The 27,664-nt window shown below is 38.3% G+C and overlaps 1 protein-coding gene across 1 annotated transcript; it reads right to left on the reverse strand.

The window, feature by feature from the left end:
* Positions 1 to 329: 329 nt before the first annotated feature.
* On the reverse strand, positions 330 to 12,194 carry LOC145777916 (uncharacterized). The gene is made up of 9 exons (XM_082589276.1): positions 12,038 to 12,194; positions 10,143 to 10,214; positions 9,249 to 9,731; positions 8,152 to 8,571; positions 7,135 to 7,280; positions 4,421 to 4,588; positions 3,765 to 3,900; positions 3,194 to 3,368; positions 330 to 2,300 (listed from the first exon to the last, which is right to left on the reverse strand). The coding sequence occupies exons 1-9, from the start codon at positions 12,096 to 12,098 to the stop codon at positions 2,027 to 2,029; spliced, it is 1,935 nt and encodes a 644-aa protein (XP_082445402.1). The 5' UTR covers positions 12,099 to 12,194; the 3' UTR covers positions 330 to 2,026.
* Between the last annotated feature and the right edge of the window lie 15,470 nt (positions 12,195 to 27,664).

Below are 27,664 nucleotides of genomic sequence, written 5' to 3' on the forward strand. Positions count from 1 at the left end.
AAGCGAGAAATAGTTGGGTACGAGCTGCCCTTAGCTTCACTTTGGGACTTGATTGCTTTCATGATCATGTCCCTGTACCTCTTTCCAGGGGCCTTTTCGCTACTGCCTGCTTTGCGGCAGCCAGCAGACACATAGGGCACCTGCCCATCTTCATCTTCGTCATACGCCATTGTTGGGGCCTTCCTAGTTTCTACGTATTCTAAAAACTATTTATCATTAAAGAAATATATACCCACGTAAGCGATTTATGTATTGCAATTTCGGACGTTGGCGAAACGAAACTCTTGTTGCAAACAATGCTTGTTTGTGACGACACAATGCGTTTAAGCTCATGCAATAATTTCTAATTTATTAGAAAAAAATCAGAAAAAAACAAAAGAAGAAATATACAAAATGATATCAACCATAGATAGCTGTCGCCTTTGTATAGAAGTCAAATATATATTGTTTTGTTTCATTCTTGTGAGCTTATGCCAGACGCAGACCAATATATTGACCAAGTTAATGTTCAATCAATAGATTTAGATACTATCAAAGGATAAACAAACATAACCATATGGAATGTTAGCACATGAACTAGATTTTATAAAACAAACTTGCCATATTTTTCTTCTGTGCCATTTAAAAAAGTGAAATGCTTTAAAAATTCTATCATAGAATGTTTCGGGAAGTTTATTTTCCAGCATATAACGTAAACAGACAAAACAAATAATGTTTTAACAAAACTTTTTATGCGGTGATAGGAGTGTGTCTGATAGAAAGAAAGAATATCTTTTTGTATTTAACTGCAGACAGTGCACACCGTTTCGGCCTTTCTGCCTCTTTAGTGTACGGTACACTGGGTAAGTGGGTATAGCCACGCAGAAAGAAACCTCCGTGTGACGTTTTTCCATTTGTGGAACCTAAGCTCCAAAAATGGTACTACCTCCAGTCCTCCAACCTTGCCAAAGTGCTCAAACTGCAAGCAGTTCTGCAGCTTTTTCGTATAATGCAGCAAATCTATAACTTCTCAACTACCGGTATTAAGCACATTAAATCCCACTTCAAAACATACAAAAGTGCTTTCCGAACATGATGCAAAGTGAGATTCTAGTTGACAATGAAAATACACAAATAACAACTGAGCGAGTCAGAGAAAATAGAGCATCTTAGTGAAGATTTTTCACTGTGAATTAAGAACAGTATTTGATTTCATTTGTGAAAGCCTATGTCAAAACTACACATCAACCGAGTGGATCTTCTATCACTTGATTTAGAAACAATCAAACGTTATTATCGGTTTAGTTCCAAAATTGACGCTTAATGTACAAATGTCAGTTTTAGGAATTTCATTCGGTTAAACCTTTTTATTTTGTTTGACTGGACAAATTGATAAAACAATAAACTATGAGAAATTAACTAAAAAAACCATAAATAACATACTAATATACATTTTAATCTATAACCTCAGTGAAAATATACATTTAGTCGTAATTGGTTTCCTTATGAAAGTTTACTTGCAATTGAAATGGAGATCGAATTGATTCTCAAAATAATCGTGAATACTGATCACCTCAGATTGAATTTACAAGGAATTGCATTGAACTCACCTATCAGTCTAAACATAAGACATGTGATCGCAGTATGAGCAAATAATCATTATTAATGCAATCGATTATTGCGAGTAGAATGTTGTTCACGGCAGCCCGAAGCTGCAGGTTTTCGTCTGATTCTCTTCAGGAGTCAACGTAAGAATAGAACGAAGAAAATCAGACGGAAACACGTAACTTCGAGCTTCGAGTATCTACTTCGATCGAGCTACTACTTCGAGCTTCGAAGTTCTACTCACAAATTTCAGGCTTTGTAACCAATCAACTTTGCTTTCGATTACATTATGATTGTGATCACTGGAGCCTGAACGGGTACATTTAACTTTCAAACTGAATTTAAAGTTACACCTTTACAAGTTGGTCGTTTCGTAAGATTGCTTTCATCTCAAGACGACTGGAATTCCGATGCCGTGTTTGAATATCAAAATGTGCATTTCTTAGAGGCAGAATCGGTGAACAATACTTGCCCCATGTTCGAAGTACATGTCTTCTGTGAGGCACATCTCCGAAAATCCTGTCTGATCAGCCAATAAGGAGCCGCCAACCCAAGCAGCATTGTCTCCGCAAGTCGATGATTGGACAATAATATCAGCCCCGCCCACCGCCTTGGGCAAATCACTTTCCAAACGCTCTTGCAGTCCCATCAGGTTACTCCCACCTCCAGTCAACAAGACCCGGTTATTTCCTTCCGCCAGTATGTCTGGGTCTAATCTAAAATCAGACGAATGAAAGCAAGTAGTAATTGTATTTACTCTACAAACAAAATAGGAAACTCGATGCGGAAACAAATCTCTTTCATGCTGGTTAACCAACACTTTAAAAACGACAAAAGCTTCTTTTTTCACTTAGCTCTGGGAATGATATAAAAAATAGGGGATTATTACAAGGGCCCAAAAAACAAAGTAGGTAGGGTAAGTATTGGTAGGGTAAGTATTGGGAGGGTAAGTATTGGGAGGGTTAATAATAGACGAGATGGAAAGAAGGCTTTTATGACATGGACCAGAAATGTACGGGTCAGTTTATGAAATGGTACGGACCGGATTTGTATGGTAAGGTATTGGGCCACGCATGGCATGGGTCAGGCTTCGTGAGTTTGTATGTTGCATATTTTGGAAAATAAAGCACTGATATTCTTGTGACTCTATTATCATCATCTTGCAAAAGCGTATGAATTGAATTTTACATTAAAGAAGAGATCGCTAAATATTAAAGATGTTAACAATAGAGAAAACCACGATGTTTCGGGATAAAGGTTCATTGATGGAAGAAAGAAAATTTGATGAAATTGAAATGGGAATAACTAAAGATATTGACGTTTCAAAACACCCGTGGTTGAAATCTCTTAGCTGCAGCATGTCATGTTGGTTCTATGCTTTTTAGTCACATTTAGGCTTGCGTCTGGTAGTTGAAGACTTAGATTAAGTGGACGGGAAATCAAGGAAGTCAATCTTCGTATCACCCTTCAAGCATGCCTTTAGGCTAAGTGTCTTGCCAAAGACACGGCTGTATGATCTTGAGCGGTGTCGAGCCAGCGCCCTTTCGATTGCCGTTCCAGGGCTCTCATCTCAATACTATACAGCTTCTGTATGATGATAATATCGTACCTGTCCAATGTGTGCTTAATAACCGTGGGCAAGCCAGGAGCGGCATTACCGACTAAGCCAGGTCGGAATAACGGTTCCGTACACGAAGATAACTCGCTTCCAAGTTGTACAATCTGACCATCTGGTAATTCGTATTCGAAATCGCTCTCCAACGCAGACTTGTTTTGTTTCGAATCTGACGTCATATTATGTTAAGTAGGAGTGACGGAGAATTTCATCAGTCAAAACGAAATAATTTGTAAAAGTTAATTAGAAACGAAATAGTGTCCACAAAAGAAACTTTTAAAGCTGCAATCAATATCTTCTGTATGTTGATTTCTGTTCCGTGGGCTCAATTGCATGTTATCTAATTTTCAATTGCCTGTCAGAGATAGGAAAACTTACTGAAGTTACAAGCTGTATAAATACAAGGTTGTCTTTTAGTCTTAAAATAAAACGGTTTAACTGAAGATGCTTACAGCTTTTAACTACACATTCTAAAACATCATACAAGTAGGCTACTCCAGTTTATTGCAATATCAACGCAGTACAGCTAAGTATATTGAGAGCAAGAGGGTATGCGATTTCGTACCTGCTTCAACTCTGGCATATTTCTCCTTAATTTTATTAATTATTTCCAACTCGGCAACTGACGTAAAACTAACCCCATGCTCTCTATGGACAAGCCTAGCTAAATAATCAGTTAGGTGGCGTCCTCCTATACCCATCTGCAAAACATTAAACTTTTAAAAATAAAAAAACGACGTCGCAAGTAAAGCATTGAGAATAATTATTACGTATTAATTATTATTAGAATTAATTATTACGTATTTATAAATGATTGACCACCGTGACTGTAAAATCTAATGGACAATGGACACAATTTACTATCAATCTAATTGATTAATTTTTAAGCTAACTTAATTAACTGAAATAACTAACTAAGTAATCTAACTTACAATAAACTAAATTTGCAGTCTAATGGATACGGACACAGATTATGGGATACCATAGCATGTAGTCAACGTGTGTTTATTATTCATGTCTTGTGCTGGCATTGAAATTAATATAAATCTTTTGGAAGGGCATGACATCATATAAGATGGATGACGTCATAGCAACAGGAGCGAATTTTAAGCTCAAAGTTCTCCAAATTTTCAACAAAATAAGTTTTGTGGAACAAATTAAATGATGATGTTGAAAAAAGAAAACAGTTTGGTGGTAATGTCTTTATTTGCCATAACTTACATTTGTCGTGACGTAATCAAGATGATACCCTTCGTAGATGGGAACAACTTCGGTTGTGCCGTAACCACAGTTGACCACCAGCCCCACCTTTTGACCAGCTGAAAGCGCGCACATTGCCGCTTGGGAGCGCAAGCACGCTCCTGGAACATGCAAGGTTTCGATGAAGACCTACAATTGCAAAATGTTGTTCATAATTAGTGTTTTATGAAACAAATACCAGAAATCCAGACAGCAAAATCAGTCATTTTTACATTCATTTAACGTCTGCAGACGTTGACGCAACGTAAAAATGGCAGATTTTGCTGTCTGAGATTGAAACTAAATAAAAAAATTATTGCTAAACTTTACAAACTTTATTTGTTTTCATTGTGGCAGAAGACAGAATCATTCTAAATCCAGCCGCCTGCGGCTTCGCGCTGTGTGACTGACGTCAATATCACAAAATATATCAATTTTTCTATAGCTTCTGAAAGCAACGATTCTATTACATTTTTTTTGCAACTTTTTGTTTTTATGACTGTTCATGTAATCTTTGCAGATAATATAGACGAGCAAGGGGTTGGAAAAACTCTACATTACTTTAGATTTTTTTTCAGAAATTAGGCTGTGATTTAGATTTAGTTGTTTATTTTCAATTATTTTTTATATTTTTTCAGGATCTAAGCTTTGAAATCTCAAATTTCTTGACAAACGTTTTTTCAAAATTACATTGAAACTTTAGACTTAGAGGATGATTGTGAAATTTTACTTCAAATGAAGTTGCGAAAATTCGTTGTGGCACAAAACTGCAAAATTTGTTTTTCGGTATTTTACTTAACTTAAATATCACATCGTTCCAAGTAGGTATCCCTCATAAGTTAGAATAAGGTAAAAATTTTGGGTTAAGCTTTTACAATAAAAATATAAACTGATAAGAAAAATTCAGCACCTCCTGAGCTTTTTTGACGAAGAAATCTGATTTTAGTCGAACAAGATGCAAACAGAAGGAAAAATTAATTTTACTGTTTTATGTAGCTTGCAAGAAATTCAGCAAAATGTATCAGTAGTGAATGTGATATTTTCCAGCGCTGAATTCGACTCCAACTTTCACCGGGTAGCCTACTACTTCGTTTAGTCGACAGTTGATTAAATACATAACCATTTTCGATAAAAACAAAAGAACATGCAAACTTAGAGAAAAATGGCAACAAACCAACCTACTGCAAAGGGTAATAGAACATGACCACAGAATTAACAAGAAAGAAAGTTAAATGTCCCGTTTCCGAAACCCACACTTTTTTCTTACAGCTCATGCTTCTCTTCCTTCCTTGTCAATTCTATGATCATGTTCTAGTGCAGTGTTTCTCAAACTTTTTTAGTCCATCGCCCCTTTTTCGTTATTGAAATAAAATTTCGCCCCCCTAACTCTGTCAAGTAAATTAAACATTGATAATAGAGTGTTAGACAAATTTAGTTTTGGGAATTTAATCAACGAAATTGACAGTAACATGAATACATGATAATGTTCAATGAGATGGATGAGCTTGGCGACTTTTACAAAGTTTTGAAATGTTTAGCGACATCTTCGTAAGATAACTTAGAGTCGAAGATCGTCCCGTTTATGAACTAGCAAGCGTTTCTTTGCTTTGAAAGCATCAATGCCACAGCCGAAAACCCCTTTTCAACCATATGTATATGAAGTAGGAAACGACAAAATCCACATTCTAGCTTCTTTCCAGGAAAGCTCATATTTACCAGCAACCTGGCACCAAAAAAAATCGTATCGATCATTTCTGAATTTCACTCTTGACTCATCATCTGTTTGCATATCAATGAACTGCTCTCGAAGTTCCACTTCTACAGTACTATGTCTATAGGTTCGGTAGAAAATGGTTGTACCACCCAGTTTGGAACATGGAGGTCCACGAGATCTGGAAAGCGAAGTTTCATGTCTTTATGAAGCATGTCTAAATGTGAGCAGTATTTTTTCCGTTGTTCTTCTTCTGTAATAACATTCTCGCTCAAATTGGGAAACTGAGTTAAGACATTTTGACCAGCGTTTTTATCTTGTTGACGCATTTTATCACAATATTTAGTGATTCATGCAGTTCAGGACTGAGCTGATTGGGCAACTAAATGCTGACGGTGAATTACACAATGTATTGCAATAAGTCCAGGAGTTGCTCTTTTCATCAGTGCAATGAACCCTCGATACTTTTCAATCATTGCCCGAGCACCATCAGTTGCGCATTGTAGAATATTCTTCAGTGGATCCCCTTCTCTTCGTAAAAGTTTTTCACTGCATTAAAGATGCTTGATGACCGAATATCTGTAGGAAGACTGAGCGCAAAAATCATTTCTTCTTGTTCTCATATTATGAACAAAACTCACATATCCAAGCAGCAGCGATACATTGTCGGTCAAGGTGGATTCATCTATTTGCAGTAAATGGTTTGCGCGTTGGAATGTTGTTAGCGCGTTGGACTGTTATTGGTGGTTTGATAAATTCGCCCCCTTCGAGTGTTTTTGCCCCCCGATCGCCCCCTTTGATTTTTTCGCCCCCCTGGCGCTCAAAATCGCCCCCAGGGGGGCGATTTCGCCCACTTTGAGAAACCCTGTCTAGTGTTTACCACCCAAAGCATTTTGCTCGACTAAAAAATCAAATTCTTCTCTGACATAACAATTTCTCAAAGATTGAAACTTTACTCAAACGACATTGTTCATAGACGTCATACCTCAACCATCTTTTCACGTTGCTTGCGGTCCACAAAGGCTGGTTCTGTGATAAGCACAGGCTGCTGGACCAACTCAGTGTTCAGATCTACGTTTGCCACATGGTCCCAGACTTCACGGAGTCCTTTCCAATTTCCTATCTTGCCGTCTGTGGATACACATACAGAATAGACACACGATATACACATTACACATATATTGCATAAAGTGTTCCTATAGGTTGAATACAATAAAAAGTGATCTAATTGCTTACATGGTGTCGGCAGACAAATCAAGAAAAACCAAGCAAAAATTAACTGTTTCGGCCGATTGTGCCTCATATGTATTGCGGAATAAATGCCATAAAAATATGTTACCAGGAACAGTCTACAACCGTTATACTAGGGACAGTCTACAAGCGTTACTAGGGACAATCTACAAGCGTTGCCAAGAACAGTCTACAAGCGTTGCCAGGAACAGTTTACAAACATTGCCAGTAATAGTCTATTGTTTCATATTCTAATAAATTAATAGAACGTACTTGGTCTACGCTGCAAGAATAGGTTGAAGCTACTTTGAGTTATTTCGCTTATTATGTCTGAGCCACAAAGCACATTGGTCTAACGAAGTGCTCTTTAACATATAGTGTGGCTCCCTGAGTTTAAAGGGGTCTTTGTTTTTTGTCCGGGGAATTTATTTCTGGCTTCAGTATGTTGACACGTCATTAGTTTGCATTGAACAACATGAGACCTCGGTTTATGGATTTTAAAAGAAATACAAGAACAAAATCATTAAATTTCTGACTTTTTAACAACATGTTTGTTTGTTGAAGTGTCTAATTACTTTCTGAAGTTTAATAACGAAATATTTCATTTTCTTACAATCATTTCGTAATTCCTAAATTTTTGTTAGTGGGGGTTCCGTAAAAAACACAAAAGTAAGTTAGTTCTGCGATGACGAAAAGATAGTAAAAGCGCTGGTCCAACGTTTTCAGATGTAAAGCAGTGTATAAAAAACTATTTGGTGGCTGTGGCACTCACCTTCTATTGGTCTATCTAGCGCTAGGGTAGAATGTCTTTCTATCGCTTTATTTCCGATGAACTTTGACCCCAGTGCTTCTTGCCAAGCTTCACTTGCCTCCGCCCTCCAGTGGCCAATTACATTTCTTGTGCAAGAAGCAGGCGAGAATTGGCCCGCCCAGCCTGCCCTTACAAGATAAGACCCATTGTCTATGACTAAAGCCCTTTGGTTTAATAGTTTGTTGATGGACGACTGAGAAATCACACGTCTGGTTTTCCGTCTTTGTTCTTTGATATTGAAATCAACTTCATCGTCACTATCACAACTAATCGAGGAAGCGGAACTCGATAATAAATCTTCGTTGCTTTCTTCGGAACTCTCAATAAATTCTTCATCATCGTCATCATTTAAAAGGTCGGACTTCAGCTTATCCCGCCATTCTGTGACAAAATATTCGTCTGTCAACAAAATGTAAAACCAACCAGTGGCGACTTGTCCTAATAGACTGCAAGGCTGCAGCCCAGACAGCAAAATCGGTCATTTTACATTGATTCAACTTCTGCAGATGTTAAATCAATGTAAAAATGACGGATTTTCTTGTCTGGGAGCCTGCCTTCGTAAAATTAGTGAATTTAAATGTAATGCATAACAATGCAAAACATTTTTGCAGCCTATCCATTAAAACTAGCCACAAGTCGCCACTAAAACCAACAATGTGCACGAAAAGGCAAATAACTTTTATTGCAACTTTTTTCGTTTCAGTTCAGTTATGCCGATGTCCTAATGACCAAAAACCGGTTTCACAACATGCTATTATAAAATTTTATTGAAGACTCTAGCGGTCTAGCCAAATGATTTAAAGGTTTAGAGTTCAGGAAAAAAACTATTAATTAGTTTTCTTAAAAGTGCTTCTGTATTAGGTATATCACCATTTGAGGAAGCGTTTTAACACCAGATCGCCTTTTCCAGTTAGTTTTTTCCTTTTTTAATTTTTGTACATCAATACTTTATGAAACTGTCCCTTGATCTTTTATACTAATAGCAATATTAAATAAAGGGTTTCAAACTTGAGCTATTAATGTTGTTAAATTTAATTATTGTCTTAACCGTAACCTACCTGAGGACGCTGTTGTGTTGTTTGTTTTGTCTTCGATTACTTTTTCTTCTGCATTTTGAAATGAAGGGGAATTTTTTGATTTGGTATCGTCACGGTTCAGTGACTGGGGACTATGTTGCCTTGACAACAAGGTTTTGTTGACGTCACAAGAATTTGTTGTGTTATTTGCTTGTGACGATTCTGCTGCAGCGCTTATGACATCACCGGCAGTAGTTCTCGATGCAGAGTTGTCATCTGAACTAACCGAGTGCAGTGTCTTAGACTTGTGATTGAATTCTTCTATGACCAGTTCGCCCAAGCTTTTCTCATCGACGTTCGGTGCTTGAAAGACTACAGACAGATTACTGATCAAACTCTCTTGACGCTGTCGTCCGTAGGGGGGTAACAAGTCCTCTGTAGCGCCATTTAGTGAAGGCTGGTGGGTTTCTATGCGTTCTTCTTGTTGGAACGCTTTATTTGAGTAGGTTTCGTTTTTGTGGCTTCCTGAAATGAACATGTCAAACAATGTAAGCTTGAAATTTTTTCCATTTTAACATTTTCTCCAGAAACAAGTTTTTCCCTAATCCCCACCTAAACACCTTTGGGTCATTACTATTAGCAATGACAGGAGCACATCAGAGGAACTTTTCAGACAATTTATAATGTAACAATACGTTAGCCTTCACAAATTTAAACAAAGTAAACATGTGACGACGTGAGTTGGGGTTGATCTCACCTCAGGAAACAATCAAAGTTTCATGAACAATGAACTTATTCATTGTAAAGTGACAACAAACAACAGTAATAGGCTATGCAGCTGCATTTTCTCACAGTAGCTACCAAGCTGAGCAGTAAGAATAAGGTAATCCACTGGACGCCTCTATATCTCTGTCGTGCAGAGGACAATCAACTCACCGTTCTTATCAGCGACGATGTCATGGACAGCTACAGGTTGACGATACGGAACATGTCGAGGGATCTCATCGCCTGCAACAAAAACCTTCAGTTTTCAAATGCCTTGTCAGAAAAGCAATAAAATATTTTACTAGTCAAAAGTTGCTATGCAAATAACTATCTACGCACGTTCAAACTCTTAAGGTTTTTCCACCCTTTCCCTTTCATTGAAGGGCTGATATATTGCTTTTTGTTGGTGGTAGGCTACTCAAAGGGCGCCGGGAACAGGGGGGGGGGCAGGGGGGAGGATGCCCCCCTGCCCTCAATTTTTCTGAAGATGGAGGGGCAGGCCCGGATTTAGGGGGGGGGCAGAGGGGCAGTTGCCCCGGGCCCCCCGACTTTTGAAGGGCCCCTCTATGTGGAAAAAAATGTGATTTTGTGTTATTTTTTTCCTTTTGGCCTTTAAAGTTTCTGCAAAATGCTGTGCAGTACTGGACTGATGCTACTGTAAACGTAGAGACGGTTTTTCGCGCCGCAGGCGCAAAAAAATTTTTTGCACGGGGGCCCCCCGATCTAAAAGTGCCCCGGGCCCCCCATCGGCTAAATCCGGCCCTAGGCAGGGGGCAATGGTACCCATTTAAGGTCATGTAAGCTACTGCACGTTTTGCAATACAATATATCCATTTCAGCTATTCGCTTTTAGCCTTATTAAGTTATAATCTTTCATTTCTGCCTCAAAATAATATTCACGACACAAAATTCTGTATCACAGTAGGTTAGCCTACATCATTATAACATAGCATGATGCCCTTCCGTGTCAGCGTTCTTTTCATACTGGACATTTGTATCATTACTCGATAATAAGCTCATAGATGAGCATTATCGCTATATCTTATCCTAAAATTTAAAAAAAAGGTCTTTCAGCTACAAAAGTGCCCTTTTTTCATAATCCTGCCCCCTCCCCAGTCAAAAATCGTTCCAACGCCTCTGAAGCTACTGTCTTTTTCGTCCAAAACGCGTTCATGACAAAAATAAAATGATGTGATATTCTAATCTCCAAATCATTCACACATCAACGCACTTATTGTGAATGCTTGACGGCAACTAATAATTTCATATGGTGGTGGCATTTTTAAGCAAGTTTTTAAAAATATCTTAATAGCATTGATGCATTGTGTAGCTCAAGGCCGTTGAGAAGATATTTTGGGCCCGGTACCAATAAGCTTTTTGGGCCCCAAATCAAGACATTTATAAGACAAAGGCAATGTATTCAAACAATGCGCTGTGGTTTCTTCATATTTCCGAGCCCCTTGAGAAGGTTACAGATCCCTAAACTTATGTCGGCCCGTGTTGAAAAGTACCCCCTTGTCAACGCTACTTGTGACAAGACAATAAGAAGACAATGACATCTGATTGTGACTACTTACAACTCCCCAGACAACACTATTTGCGAATGCAGACAGGTGCAAACGATGCAACATCTATTCAAAATTTAAATCCTGGGCTGAAATCTAATTATTCTGCACGATACTTGGCCGAGTTCAACGATAGAGCAAGAGCTTTGTGATGCTTTGGGTTACGGTCGTGTGATATGATGAGAACACAGCTCCAAGGCGGAAACATCTGTCGTTTTTACATTGATTCAACTTCGACAAAATCGAAGTAAAAATGATGAATTTTGCTGTCTGAGAGATTGCAACTCAAGACAAAACCACGGCGGCAGCTATCAATACAAACACACCCAATAGCATCAACTTGATGAAATACAACCACATCAGCACTATCTTAGAAACATCAACATGTGGGTTTAAACCTCAAACTTGTCACTCTTTGAATGTATTTTTTTTCTTTAGCTTTATATTCATCAAACAAAACAACAGATAAGGGGAAATACGATAAGTTTTTATTAATTCTACCTTTTTCTTTCTTCTTTTTCCGGAAGCAACAACAGCATGAAGCTGATTTAAAACACTTCATGTCACAAATTCTTAAAGTTTACAATTTTAACGCGATAGTATCACATAATAAAAATATCCATAGTTTTCCATGAACATGCACTGATAGATTGGAAAGTCTAAAACGTCCTTTGACACAATCAGAAACTTGGTTGAAGGGAGTGCCCAAATTACCCTGTTTGCTGGACAAAATATAGATCACGCGGCGCTGGTTCGACTCTCAGGGTGTACGCTTGAGCAACGCATTCAGGACTGTTCTCCATTCAGCGGCATCTAGTGGATGGAATAATTCCTGGGCAACAACACTTCAACAATTGGAAACTTCACTCTGTCAATCTCGGTAACCGGCCCTGCGTCAAGAGCCTCTACAAGCATGCGTAACGACCAAGAATAACCAATCAAGGCTTTGTTAGTCCGAGGACAAAGTTTCAAAACCAATTAACCAAATCAATTCTTTTTGTTTTGCTTATATTTTCCATCACAAATGAAGGTCTCTGGGCCACTTTCAGCTGTGTTTGCCTTCCACACTTATAGACACATACTTGAAGTTACCCCACGAATACAGCTGGTCGATTGAGGGAACTTTATCCTCGTACTGACAAAGCCTCTGATAGTTTATTCCTGGCAGTTTCCCATACTTGTAGAGGCTTTTAACCACTGACGCAGAGCCGGTCACTAAATTCGATAAAATGAAGTTTCCAATTGTAGAAATGTTGCTGTCTGTAAATTATTTCATTCACTAGGTGCCGCTGAATGGAAGGCTGTTCTTAAAGTGGGTTGCTCAAGCGCACACCCCGAGAGCCAAACCAACGCTGCTTGAGCTTGCAGCTTCTTCTTTTCTTTATAAACTTGAAGTTACGCCAGTCGCCACTAATTTGATTCAACGTTTCTGGCTTTGAGTAACGTAAAAATACTGGATTTTGCTCATGAAGGACACTCCTAAGTTTACAGACGTTGAATCAATGCAAAATTGACTAACTTGCTGGCCAACAATGTATCTTGCAATCATACACCTTTCTGCAACTATCCGTACTTGCTGCTGAATTGGAAACAAAGGCTGCCATTCTGACTCGACAAAGCTGAGATGCGTTAATAGACAATTGTGATAACTGCGATATTTATGCAATAGATATTTTTACATTTCTTTTATGTTAACCGTTGTCAAAATAATGTAATGTGGGCAGCTTAAACCCGGTGGTCGCAGTAGCAATCTAATGACAACACCACATCCTTTCGTTTTTACTGAAAAATATCTACCATCTTCAATTTTTACAGGAAACGACTGGAAAGTACATGGTAGAGCAACTATTTGCCAGTCAACTCATTATTTAACTAACTTCTTTGCTAATTTCTTATTCAAAACTGTGTCTTTGAAGTTATAAGATTCATCTCACTAAAAATAATGTCTGCTGGTTTGATTCTATTCTGCTCGATTTGATGTTGCAACAAAAAAGTCGTTTGAGTTTTTCGAGCGGAAGCACATACCAATTTCATGCATATTGACAGAGGTAAGTCTTGGCCCAGGTCTTTGTATTGACAAAATCACAAACCGTAACTTGCTGCTTGAATGACTGCCTGCTCACAAACTCTGCATTTGAGGTAAGTTTGACGTTAAAGTAGGTCTAATTAACGTAAAAAAATACCGATGCATTTTGTGCTTCACGCTACATTGCTATTAGAATCTTGTAAGAGCAATGATGATTGAGATGAGATAGAATTGGCTACACTTGGAACAGCATCCAGTAAAGTGTTGCACTTGCAACCGTACCATATTTTAAACTGATTGTCCTGCTTTGGTAGGCTATCATGCACGTTATAACGTCCGCGTTTGGTCGCTTCTACCTTTTTCTTGGCCTCTGCTATGTTTGAAATATATTGTTTTTCGTTCTGAAGGTCATAAATAAAAACAAACGGAACTTAATGCTTGTTGTGAGTCACAGTGATTGAAATAAAAGGCTATGAAATATACAAAACGTATTCTATGGAATAGAAAACGAACGTTTCATAGGTGCTATGTCTTTATGTCTCGTGCAACTAATGAGGGTTTTTACTTTTATAAGAAACTTTGCCGTGTATTCAAAATTGAGCGCAGTTTTCTGATAAGTTTTGTTCCCTACTGTGGTTGAGACCTCTTTACAACAAACCACCACTTTTTTTTTATTTCCGTAACAAGAATGTTTTATATCCGAAATAGACGTTTGAAGAAGACCGTGAAGAGCATGACGTGGGCCTGGTACCTATGAGACATTTGGGTTCCAAATCAATAGACTCCTAAGAAAAGTGCGTTATATCAACAGAATAGGCAGTGATTTCTTTTCGAGCCCCTAAAACTATGCCGGACCCGGGTCGAAAAGTACCTTTTGGGCTTCGCTGTCAACGCTGTTGCATTTGGTGACTTTTCTGTCAAAGAAAGAATTATTGACCATCGCTAGACCAAACAATGAAAGAATGTAGTAAGAGCTGTTTAAATGAGATTGAGATTGCCTGCATTTTTATCTCCATATAGCTTGTAAAACTAACTTATACCATGATATATGATGGTTCTAACATCCCACTTTCGAGGTAGCCCCATGATATTTAAAAATTCAACTTTTTTCACGTCACTTGTCCTATTATCGTCACTGATGCGGTCTTTGATGAAACAGATGCTGAGCTCATAAAATGCGCCAACGTACTCTGTGACGTGCAATGTCCCAAAATGTTTTGGTTTGATTGATGGGATAAAAATGTTTATTTTCGTGCAAGATAGCTTGCTGCTATTCCTAACTCTTTAATAACTTGACCAACTCTATTAAACACATTATTTCAATGTCTGACTGGTTGAAACAGTATCTCATAGGCTAAAAATTATTTGCGAAGCATGCCTGCTACTGCTTCTTTGTCACTGTCAATGATCAGCCTGGACTCTGTGCAATGCAATTAAAGTGATGATGCGAAATAAATGAACTGGGCACTTTGCTGATTTTACAAATCTCAAGATTAACATCTCATGACTTTTTACACTGCATCAGACAAAGACACAGTTTGCAGGTTACGAACAAAATTCTGTCGTTTCATCCAACTTTGTTACAAAACAATCACTCCCTGAAGCAGTCCAATCGTGACGTCAGAAACACCGTAACTGGACTTCTTCCTTATGTCATTGCAACAAGCGTCCTGGCTCTGGTTGCGTTTCATTGTAAATCGCGTATTTGCACAACGAAATGCACAAAACAATAGATGACTTTTGAACAATCACACAAGGTTTGGATAAAGAGCAAACACGAAAATCAAATATTTATTTCTTACAAAGGAACTTTTCATACCAGACGTCGTGAAGATCTCGGGAATCCAAAACCCCCATTTAGATTATTAAGCAGCCCCCTTTTTTCAAGAGACAACAATAAACAATGGGGAGGTTTGATAGTGAACGGGTTTGTTCTGCCAAAAAGCCCTACATTCAGGGCCTCCAAGAGCCCTGCCGGGCCCCGGTACAGATGTTGCTGCCGGGCCCCCCAGCGCGACATGTCGCGTGATATCTCACCAATCACAAGCAAAATTTACGGTGCGCGTTCTTACAAAGGATAAATTAGGTTAAAGTATTAACACTCCATTATTTCACAAACAATGCACTATTGTAAATGTGACTTTAAATTCACAGATAGGCTACACACTAGTTATACACAAAGATAAAATGCTGTAAAATGCTAAAACACTAGGCTACATAGTGTAAATATAGCCTCAATAGCGTTGTCAGATATGGAATTCTGCCCTAATTTGAGGAAAAGCTTATAGCTGTTGAAAACAAAAACCTGTATTTTGGAAATTTTTTTTAGTCCTGGGCAAAGATCGAAACCCTTACCTTTCCTAACTCTAACCCTTCCTAACTTTAATCTTAACTCTGGCAACACCTGATTGTAACCATGGCAACATGTGGGTAAAATCAGTCATTTTGAAGATAAAAATTGCAATATAAATTGCAATAAAAATTGCATATGTGTGCATACAGCTTTACATCAGGCCCGTAGCCAGGGGGGGTTCTCAGGGTTCCCGGGAACCCCCCCTTGAGCCGAAAAGGTCCACATTTTGGGGAAGGTGTAGTGTACATATGATCACAGGATCAGCTGAAACCTTCCAGATAGCTCTAAATAAGAGGTTTCTGGAAAATTGAAAACATTTTCGTCCCGGACGCGTTAATAACGAAAAATAAAATGATTGATTGTACGATAGTAAAGTCTTAAACTTTGATCATTGCTACCTCATAATGCCTTGTGTTGCGCTAGCGAATGTGACGTAAGTTGTTAAACTCGTATTTTCTCGGTTACAGAGTTTACGTAATAGTTAATCTTTCTTGCATTCTACCTTCTGGATAATTCTATTGATAAAATCTTATGAATACAGTTCTCGTGATAAAAGATAGTTGACGTGAGAACAGGCGACGGAATTGTGGACGCGTATTGGTTTAGTGCAGTGGTTCCCAACCTTTTTGTTGTCACGGACCTCTTTAGACAAATTATTAATTCTGCGGACCCCTACCTAAATTTTTCCTGAAACTCAATTAACATACTATTGACTATTGTAATAATTATGCTACTCAACTACTGTAGCCTACTGTGTCACATTGCATTGCCGCTATGACTCCTGCGGCAAATATTAGGTTAAACAGTCGCTCAAATAAGAAAATGAATGAATTGTTCAAGAAATGTCAGCAGTACGGTATGTGATTATTAAGGTGACCCAAAGTGCCAGGCCGAAACTTTTTCAACGTAAGCAAATTTAATGAGAGAAATGAAAGTGAAAAGAGCGCTTTTCGTTTTTTTCCCAAAATTCATCAAGGTAATCACGGACCCTAAAGGCTTTCTCACGGACCTTCAAGGGGTCCGCAGGCGGCAGACCCCAGGTTGGGAACCACTGGTTTAGTGGATATAGTGTGAGATATACTTTAAGTTGAATTACAGTGAAATCCGCTGAATCTTACAAGTATTTGTGCAATTGTCCCATGGATCATTTTTTTAAGAAAAAAATTCCATAGACCATTGGCAATTGATGTCCATTATGTGAACCAATAAAATTCTCTTTGGACCACTAAAAATTCGAGGTGGACCACCAGTGGCGCAAAGTGTTATATTGCAAATTGTGCAGTGGCTTACATGACCTTATAAGGGTATCTGCCCTCTCCCCTCCCGCTTCCGGCGCCCCTGTCGGTTCCACTGTAGATGTGCTATTGTTAATGTGAAAATTGTTTGTACCGGTATTTATTTATTTTGTTTTTTTATAATTGACAATTTGAAGTTTGTTTTGTTTGTTGGTACATGTACTGCCGCTTCTTATGTTTTTGCTTGCTTGTGGACACACCAAGAAGAAAGCGTTTTCAAAAGGTCCATATTTTTGGATTTGGGAACCCCCCCTTGAAAATGTCTGGCTACGGGCCTGTTACATTAACATACGATACCATTTCTGACCTTGAAATCTGCAGAGACTAGGGGAGCAAACTTAGGATGAATGCATTGCTATTGTTCATGACATTAAGAAATACCAACTTCAAAATACAAAAAACATTTAATGCAAAATTGACCTAAACACGCAAATTTAAACATTTTATCGGCCCCCTGAACGCAAAAAAATGCAAATTTTGTTGTTCTAAAAAAGGGCATACCCATGAGGGGGCCCAATCAAAATACAAAACTCATATAAAAAAACAATATTTTATGCAAAATCGACCCGAGCACGCAAATTTAAACATTTTGTCGGGCCCCCTTAAACGCAAAAAACTGAAAATTCTGTAATTTAAAAAAAGAGCATAGCCTAGGCTACCCATAAGGGGGCCCCATTTGACATACGGAACTAATATAAAAACAATATTTTATGCAAAATCGTTGAAATCAATCTTTTTATCGCGTGAATTTAGACATTTTGTCGGGCCCCCTTGAACTCACCGGGCCCCGGTGCAATACACCAGTTGTCCCCCCCTCTTGTGGGCCCTGCCTACATTTATGTAAAGTCCCCTTTTGAGACGAACTGGCTACTGGCTTGTGTATTTAGGCTTGTGTTCAATTTACAACTGACAATTTACCCAAGTGGCCTGCGGCTTACCTTACACAAAATAAAACCACCACTCTAAACTTTTAAATCCCACAAAACAGTAAGTCATTGCGTTTTTCTGCGTCAGAAATAATTTGTTTAAAAACTGGATTATCATAAAAACTTCAGTAGCCTATCTACCTGAAGGAGGAGGAGATGTTGATTCAGAGTCGCTGAGAGTGGCTTGACTTTGTTTTTGGACAGGATCTGATTGACTTTCCAAGCAATCGGAGTAGGATTGTGCTTCCACTTGCGCCGATTCAGGTGATGTTTTCATGTGATCATGATCAGATGGTGTTTTCATGTGATCATGGTCAGATGGTGTTTTCACGGGATCATGGATAGATAGCGTTTTCTCATGCAAAGATTGGGATTGAGATTTTTTATAATCAAGACAAGATTGGGATAGTTTTGATTCAGACTGACCATTTCTTTCTCTTCGTGTCCATCGCCAAAATACAAATGAGGCAATTACTACACTTGCACTTGCGGCTAGCAGTTCTAACCACTCCATTTAGACGCTTGTAAAAAATCTATTTTAAAGCTGACAACTTAAAAAGAATTTCAGCAATCATGTCATCCACTGTAAAAACACAAAGTAACCGTTGTACAATGTACATAGAGTTGTATCTGGCAGGGGGCGAACCGAACCAGTGACGTAGGTGCAAAGAAACTTTTAGGGAGACAAAAGCAAAACTGTTGGGAGAAGGAAAACATTTTAATACTTGAATTGAAGAGTTTCTTCAAACATCTAGCTGCTGAATGCAGCCAAGCATTTATAAAACGTCACTCAACATGTGATATAAGGCCTATTGTTGTTAAAACGTTGTAGCCTAATAGTGTTAAAATCCCATTATTTGAGGGGTAAGATAAATTTTTTAGTGATTGACCTCGTAGCTAGCTACGCTTTCCCGAAACCCAGTAGCTACGCTCCTACACCGAACTCAAGTGATTGAAACGTAACAATTTGAATTTTATTTCGCGCTAGCAACACCACATTTCTATGGAAAATGGAGACCCTAGAAAAAAGGTTGGGAATCACCGAATCTAGCTTCTGCTAGCAGTCTAAAAAAGCAAATCGAAATTCATTTTTAGCTGTTTATGATTGAACTGACTCGTGTGACAATAATTCGTTTGCATTACAAGACATGTAAGTTGTAACCGAGTCGTTCATATCAAGCATTGTTGTGGGTTTGACCCCTGTGAGAAAATATTTTATTTTCTTAATTAGGCTTAGCTAGGCTATTAGTTTGGTTCGACTCTTGGGTTGTGTACTTGAGCAACGCCTTTCAAGGACTGCTCTCCATTCAGCGGCATCTGATGGATGGGATAATTTCTTGGCAAGAACACTTCAACAATCGGAAACTTTGCTCTGTCATTCTCGGTGACCGGGCCTGCGTCAGTGGTTCAAAGATTCTACAAGTGTGCAAGACTGCCAGGATTAAGCTCTCAAGAAGCTTTCCCAGTTCGAGGATAAAGATTCAATCAAACAATTGTAGCTGTTGTAGACCAGAGGTGTACAGATCCAAGTTTATTAAAATCCTGATCCGATCCGACTTTTGATTTTTGAGATCTGTGGTATCCATCTTGAAATATTTAGCTAATTACAGAATAGTTTAACGAATAAAAAAAAAATAACCAAAACATGCAGGCTAAAATAACAAAGTACAATAATATAGCCTCATTAACAAGTTTCTTAGCCAGGCCTGTCATTTGGGGGGGGGGGGGGGACATCTGGAATTTTTTTTTTGTGAAATTTCGGTCCAAACTCCCCCCTACCCTAAAATGACATTTTACAGTGTCTAAAAAGTAATGTTACAATGCAACATATAACATCATTAAACGGCTGTGCTTTAAAAAAAAATCCTGGTAAATATTTCCATGGAAAATCCGACATTGTTGAACCAAGAATTATTTGCTACCCGAAAATAAGCTATTTCTATCGTGGGAGAAAAGGTTGCATAGGCCTATTATAAACATGTAACCGTCAGGGACTTTAATGTGGAGCAAATTTTTACATGACAGCCTATTTGCACAAAAATAATATAAGCCTACAAAGATATTCGTGTAGCCTACTACACGAAAGAGCAAAAAGCCTGTGAAAATTTTGAAATGGATATTTATTTTATTAGTTAATTTGACCTCAATACAAAACTCGAAAATAAAACTTTGTGAATGAACTTTGAAATCTTTTTTTTAATTTACCGATGATCCAAGTGGATGCGTAGTGCGATCAATACTGTCACAAAGACGTAGAGAGTAGGCTATAGGGTATCCCATTAAGTTGATAAATTCAAGTGTATTGTGAAGCTGCTGTCACACAAGTATGGCTTCGTCCAGTAGCGTAGCCAGGAATTTTGAAAGGGGGGGGTTTTGACCACCCAACGGCGGGGGGTCTGGGGGGCCTCCCCCAGAAAATTTTGAAAAATTACTTTGAATTTGGTGCATTCTGAGAGCATTTTCAACAAAAATGTGGGTATGAATATTCCTGTAAAATGGTGCTGTCCAGTAGCATAGCAAAAAGATAAGATCATGTTTTCTTCGGCATTTTTCGGAAAAAAAGCTAAGTCTCTGTATTTTCTTGTTGCTAATTCCTGGCTGAGATGTTTGAATGTTTGGTATTGGCAAAACTCGCTCTTTTAATGCAATTTTGTTTAAAATTAGGCAATTTTTTTTTAAACTGAAAGCATCATTCTCAATATAGTGACGTTACACGCGTGCCAAAGGGGGGGGTTGTAACCCCCAAAACCCCCCCCTTGGCTACGCCACTGGCTTCGTCATTGACTACATATCTATGATATCGAAGAAGGTTTTTATAGTTTTGCTTTTGTAAGAATGATACGTGTACTTAAAAATGCATACTTGTGTGGCAAAAGCTGTACAATACCCTTGGATCAATTTAATGTGGCAGCCTATTCCCTATTTCTTCAATAAAGAATATCTGTATTTTCAGTACGCTTTTGCGCATGCGTGCAGTTATGCGCAAAAGACCACTTTCCATGTTTACGTGGAACCAAAAGCAGAAAAACTGTTTGCGGCTGTCTTGCAACATTATTAACCTGTTTTGGTACAGTAGCCACTAATATTTACACTTTAAATATTATAAACAAAAAACGGCGTCAATGTAGTCGAAGCCACGGTAGGCGAAGCCCCCCAGACCCCCCATAACATTGCTGCATTCCTAATACTTCAAATCGCTTACACATTGTGTTTCATGATTGCCTTATGTGCCAACCAGCAAAAAAGTTCCGTTTTTGGGTCCGATTTGGCCAAACAAATTACAAAATTGTTAAATTGCTCTATAGCGCTGTACAAAATATGGCGATGTAGCCTACACACAAATAAAAAGGCAAAATACACACACAGTTATAATACCAACCTGGGAGAAATAATCTGCAGCATTATACAGTAGGCCTACGTGCATGCACTGCATAGTATGTAACGATATCATTGTTTTAACCTTGGAGAACAATTAGATTGATTTATAGATTACTCCACCAATCACACGCAATCACACCCACACGTGCTTCCCATCAACAGTGGGCTCAACAGAAAAGTTTAAAGATTAGATTTCATCATTGAGCTATCAAAGATAACACAGCAAACAAAATTTTTTTTTTAAAGGCACGGCATGTGAGAGTCATTTTAGGGTATTTCGAGGCCCTGATTCCGAAAATGCACTTTTTTTTCGAATTGGCTTTAGTTTTTAAGATAGCCTACAGCAAAAACATTTTTTTTGCAATTTTGAGCCCCAATAGATTTAACATCGTGTCGTTTATTACATAGACAAAACTGAAAGTAATCCTAGGCACATTTCTGAGTTGTATAAACGCCATTTAAAACCAATCACCTTAATATATTTGTTGACTTTAACAATATCAGACTTACTAACTAAGCTACTAAGTACAAATAAAATACATACCGTACATTGTTTTGCTTAACAAACTAGACGAATAAACAACACAAAGCCATCGACGAACAAACGCAATTCTTTGTTATGGTAGGCTTACTATAGGCCTACTGAGCAACACCCATCAAGGTACGAAGGCCATTTATATCAATTAAGTAGCTGCTTAAAATTTTATCCTTGTTACGGAAGAATGTAATCTTGGTTCGAAATTTAATTCCTGGTAGTTTCAAAAATTCGAAAAAACTAAGTGCATTTTTGGAATCAGGGGCCTTGAAATACTCTAAAATGACTCTCACCTTTTATGTCAAAATTGTTTTGTTGGCCTGTGTAATCAAACTAGTGTGTATATCAAATGAGTGAAGAGCTTTTTTTTGGAACTCCTTCTCTAATTTGCCGTTTTCACTACCTTTTCAAAGAAATTTGGCTTTCAAAAGTGGGTGGGCCAGGCCCACCCAGAAAATAAAGTAAGTGGGCCCAGGCCCACGAGGCCCACCCTACTATCATTATTATTCGTCAACTCAATGTTGAAGCTTTCATCTTGTACAGTAGACTACGTCTCAACTCACCTATGTTCATCTCTCTAATCTCAAAACAATTTCGACTCATGACCAGATAGCAGAATCGGTCAGACGTTGAATCAATGTAAAAATGACGGATTTTGCTGTCTAGGTAGGCTGCACTGCAGTAAATATTCATCTTGAAACATAATATTTGACCTGACCACAATCTCAATGTTCATTCATCACATCCATGACTGGTGGAATACCCCACTTGCATGTCACGAGTGACTGCACATTACAGTGAAAACGCAAACAAACTCCATGGTTCAGAACTTTCTCTTGGTTTGGAAATGTTGCCAGGAGCTCATTTAAAGTTTGAGTTTTTGTGTTTAAAACTATAAAATAAAACGCGCAAGTTAAGATACGATCCAAATCTGGCTTCTACAAAAAAACGAGATCCAGATTCAAGCCGGACCCGTAACAAACGGTAAGATCCTGGTCCGGTTGCTGTTCCTGTACATTTCTGATGAAGGCCTACTAGAATTTATTTTTAAACTTTTCCCGCTTATATAGTCTAGACTCGAGACGTTGCTTTGGTTCAAACATGAAGCGCTGAAAGTAAAACTATGCAAGTACAGTCATAACATAAAAAACGTCAAATATCGCCTTCCACTTTCACAACCGAAACACAGCCAACAATTAGTTGTTCAGTTATAAGTGGGCCTACTAGCCCCTCCTTAACATCTCTATCCTGTAAACTATCGCGTCAAACTATCATCCTTGCACAACCTTTAATACCAGGTTCCGACATTTTACTGTAATGTCTCTTTTGCAAGTAAAAATATTTCTTTCAGTCAGTTTAGGACTCGAAAAAGCGAACCGATTATGACGTGTAAAGGTAATTACGGCGTTTAGATAAACTAGATTTGTGTTCCTCCAGGCATTGAGCGGTTCATCTCTTGCTGGTTCTATTTTTTCATAATTCACAGTTGACATGAGTTTCATTTGCTTTTCTTTGTTTTTTGCCTCCATGCAATGTGTTTTTTACACAAAAACACGCTGTCTGCAACCGCTGCAGGCGACGATTTCTGACTTTCTGAGGCGTTTTGCGTCGGTTTGAAACAGTTGTCGACAATAGTTTGTTTACCACAACAGAAAAAGAAAGAAACTGCAATATGACGTAACAATGACCGTCGGTCTTTCGTTGAAAGAAATTGTGATAGAATTTCGAAGTTAACTTCCAAGACGCGACAATTTGCTACAAACGCAAACTGTTTGTGTTGTAACAATCGCCACGTGCGCCACAACTCCACGCTTCTGTTACGTGCCACAAACATTGCGTTCTGCTCAGAACCATACAAGCCTGTCACAGTTTAGTTTTATGTTCAAGAAAACAAAAATATAAAAAAAAAGAATAAAAAAAATTGTACAAAAAGGACCAAAAGCGGAACTATTTAGTGGAAGGGAAATTCAAAGACAACACTTCAACAATTCTATTCAATTCAATTTATTTTTCTTTGTCAGAATGCAAAAGAAATGATATTGTGAAAAAGAAGTAGGCTACAGTAACAAAACCAACAAAAGGAAAAGGTGGCAAAACCTTAATGGTTTAATTTAAGACGTGCATGAAAAGATCTAATATTGCGATAATAACCCTGATAACTTAAAACAAGTACGGTAAATGAATTAGTTAAGAATCAGTCGCCTCCTCATTACAAAACAGTTAGAAACTTCACTCTGTCAAACTCGGTGACCGAACCTGCTTCAGTGGTTCAAACTTCAAAGTATCTACAAATATACAAAAGTGCTTCCAAAGACGCTTTTTCAGTCCGAGGAAAAAGATTCTTACAATCAATCAGACATGGGCTCTATCCAAGGGGGGGTGAGGGGGGTGATCACCCCCCCACTAATTGGAGTGGGGGGGTGATCAATGCAAAATCACCCCCCCACTCATTTGGCTTTGAAAAGGTTTTGTGATATTTTATTGATCAAATTTAAAAAAATATATTTTCGCTGTTGGCACATTTTGAATTTTTATCAATATGAATATATATTTCATTTCAATATGATTTTTTTGTTTGGCAACCCTGAACTACAAGCCAGGCGTTTACACTGTGTTTTAACTTAGCTTGCTTGGTAGCCACTTTAACAAGAAAAAATTCTGCCACTGCAAATGACTAGAATGACACCGCCAACCAATTAGAACATGTTATACGAGGCTACCGTCCAATTGTGACTTTCTCGCACTTAGCCAGAGAGTTAATCTTTGCTTTGAACTTTATTTGGTAATTACAGAACAAAAAGAGCAATAGCAGTCGAACCCACGTCAATGAAATGACTACTTTCTAACCCTAACCCCTAAAAAGCCAACCAGCTGCCAACTTAGTCGGCAGCAGTGGCCGAGTGGTTAGCGCGTTGGGCTCGCCGTCGAGAGCCTGCATGTTCGACTCCACCCCCCCGCACTTGCTGTTGTTTCTGGTAGCCACTTTAACAAGTCGAAATTCTGCCACTGAAATTGATTAGAATGCAACCGTCAACCAATCACAACATGCTATAAGAGGCTACCGTCCAATTGTGATCCTTCTCGCACTCATCCAGAGAGTTAATGCTTGTTTTGTACTTTATTTGGTAATTACAGAAGAAAAAGAGCAATAGCAGTAGTGGGAATCGAACCCGCGTCAATGAAATGACTACTTTCTAGCCCTAACCCTAACCCTTAAGCCAACCAGCTTAATTTGCTTTCTATCATCTTCTTTTCGCCATTTTTTACGTCACTTAAACCGTAGCTTGTGATTGGTTGGCGGTTTCATCCTAATCAATTTCAGTGGCAGAATTTCGACTTGTTAAAGTGGCTACCGTTGTTTCTCTGGGGAAGAAACTTCACTATGAGTATAATTGCCTCTACTCAGTGATCGATTTCGAGTAATGGGTAGTACCAAATTTAAGTCATAAGTAGAGTAGACAACCGGAAACAGACATTGCCGTCGGCTGCAGCGTGGGTCAGGTGTACGTCAGAAGGCGTACACCGATGCATAGCGCTCAAGTCCGCTTTTCCGCAATGCAGGGTAAAAATATGAAAAACAAATAAACAAACAAACAAACAGCTGATAGAAAATCCAGCACTTGATTTGCTTTGTATCATCTTCTTTTCGCCCTTTTTCACGTCACGAAAAACGTAGTTAATGATTGGTTCGAGTTTTCATTTGCAGTGCCAGAAATATTTCTTGTTAAGTGACTACCAGTTTGCTTACCCAAAAATGCCCTTTCCGAAACATACTTTGTGAAACGACTTGGAAACCCTATGCTTCGATCAGAAAGAAGCTGATGCTGCAATGGGGGGTCTGGGGGGCGCAGCCCCCCAGAAGTTGAAATGACTATGACGATTTTAGCCCACTGTCCAAAAATCACCCCCCCGAATTCTAAAAGTGGATAGAGCCCCTGCAATCAGATGACGAGCGCAAAATCAAATTTCTTCACACATCACAAAAACGTTTATCAGTGACCAGTGTGTGAAGTGAATCACGTGGTAACGATCGTTTTGTGACGTTTTATTCAATCACGTGGTTAGGGGTGGTTGATTGACTATGTGCCTGATCTGATACAGACGTTGGAGTGGAGATCATGGTCTTCCAACCATTTCTGTCATTTGACATCCGTATGAAATCATTAGTTTTAACTGTTGTGTTTGTGGCCTATTGATTCAAGCTTTTTAAGTATGTCAATTTTGTCGACCTTTGCTTTTTTTCCTTGTGCCATACCCAATAGCGCTAATTTTTCTATGCCTCCATGATAGATGTGGTATATTTGCTGCAAAATGGTTATTATTCAATTTAAGACAACAGACTAGAGTGAAGTGTCATAGACATAGATGGTCGAGAAATAACTAAAAATAGTTTTTTTGGGCGCATGACTAGAAAAAAGTAGGCTAATTTCGATTGTTGCCGATTGTGGTACCCGGTGAAGACAGTAAAGAAAACGTCAAAATATCTAATTGTTCAGAAAAATTCATTTAGAGTTTTAGATTTTAGACAGTCATCAAAATTTGGTAAAATCTGGAAAATTTTGCTGAATAGGCTAACCTATAGGCAGCCTTGAACGTTCATAAATTTAGCTTCAGTTTGGTACGATGCGATGAATTTATTCGTGCTTTTAATCAAACAAAAACAATTGATGTAAATGAAAAAACAAATATTTTCGATGCAACACAAGGTTCACATTGAGAAAAAGACATAATTTAACTCCATATCTAAAAAAAAAGACAATTTATAGTTCTGCTAACTTCAAATTTGGTCAATTTTTTCAATTATATTGTTTGTCTGATGATAGCTCAATGGTTTGGCAAAAACGTTCGTTTTTTTTCTTTGCTTGTTTTTGTTTGTTTGTGGTGAAACAAAGCGCATTTTCTATCGAAGCTCTGTTGTAATGCTAGGCTTCAAACTTTTGAGGTTGAATTCATCGACAGGTTACAAATTTGGAATTTTCTTTTAAAACTTTTGTTTTCATTTGCGTGATTTTCAAGATTGATAAGATGAATTCTCCACTGGTGCGCTCTTGTCAGGGTGTGGTTCCAGTTGTTAAAATCGTTTTGATTGTCTTCAACGCGGTGCTCAATCGGTCAAGTGGAACACATCACGAATTGGTCTGCGAAAGCTCTCGCCCGTAGCAATGGCTACAAACAATCGTTGTATATTAGGAGCTGCAGTTCTTTCTGCCTCAGAACCTCATTTTAAACCAGCAAGCGTTATCCTTTTAACAACGTCTGCAAACGTTGAAGCGGTGTAAAATAGAGCAACTAGCAAACTCGAGATCATCTTCCTCAACGAATGGATGTACAACCTTCATTCACTTCCATTTGTAAAAACAAAAATTCATTCTTGTAACGTCAATTTTGCGTCAAACATGGTAAAAATGAATTATTGATTTCAAAATAGAGAAAGAAGAGAGAACTAAAAGAGAGAAACGAGACGAAAAAGAAAAAAGGGAATTCCTTTCCAACGTGGGCTTGTGAAAAGGAATACGTCATTCGTGATCAAAGATTTTTTTACATCACTTCACTTCAAAATATTTGAATTCAAATTACTGTAGTTTAAATTAGTCAAAAAAATTCATAAAACAAGT

This window comes from Aplidium turbinatum, chromosome 10 (assembly GCF_918807975.1).
Source record: "Aplidium turbinatum chromosome 10, kaAplTurb1.1, whole genome shotgun sequence".
NCBI lineage: Eukaryota > Metazoa > Chordata > Ascidiacea > Aplousobranchia > Polyclinidae > Aplidium > Aplidium turbinatum.

Bases quoted from the DNA above. Each gene is read 5' to 3' on its own strand.
- LOC145777916 (XM_082589276.1), bottom strand. From the start codon at position 12,098: ATGAAGTGTTTTAAATCAGCTTCATGCTGTTGTTGCTTCCGGAAAAAG. The intron at 10,215-12,037 runs GTAGAATTAATA...TTTTTGTTGCAG, and splicing joins GAAAAAGAAGAAAGAAAAAG to GCGATGAGATCCCTCGACAT. The intron at 3,369-3,764 runs GTACGAAATCGC...ATATGACGTCAG, and splicing joins ATATGCCAGAGTTGAAGCAG to ATTCGAAACAAAACAAGTCT.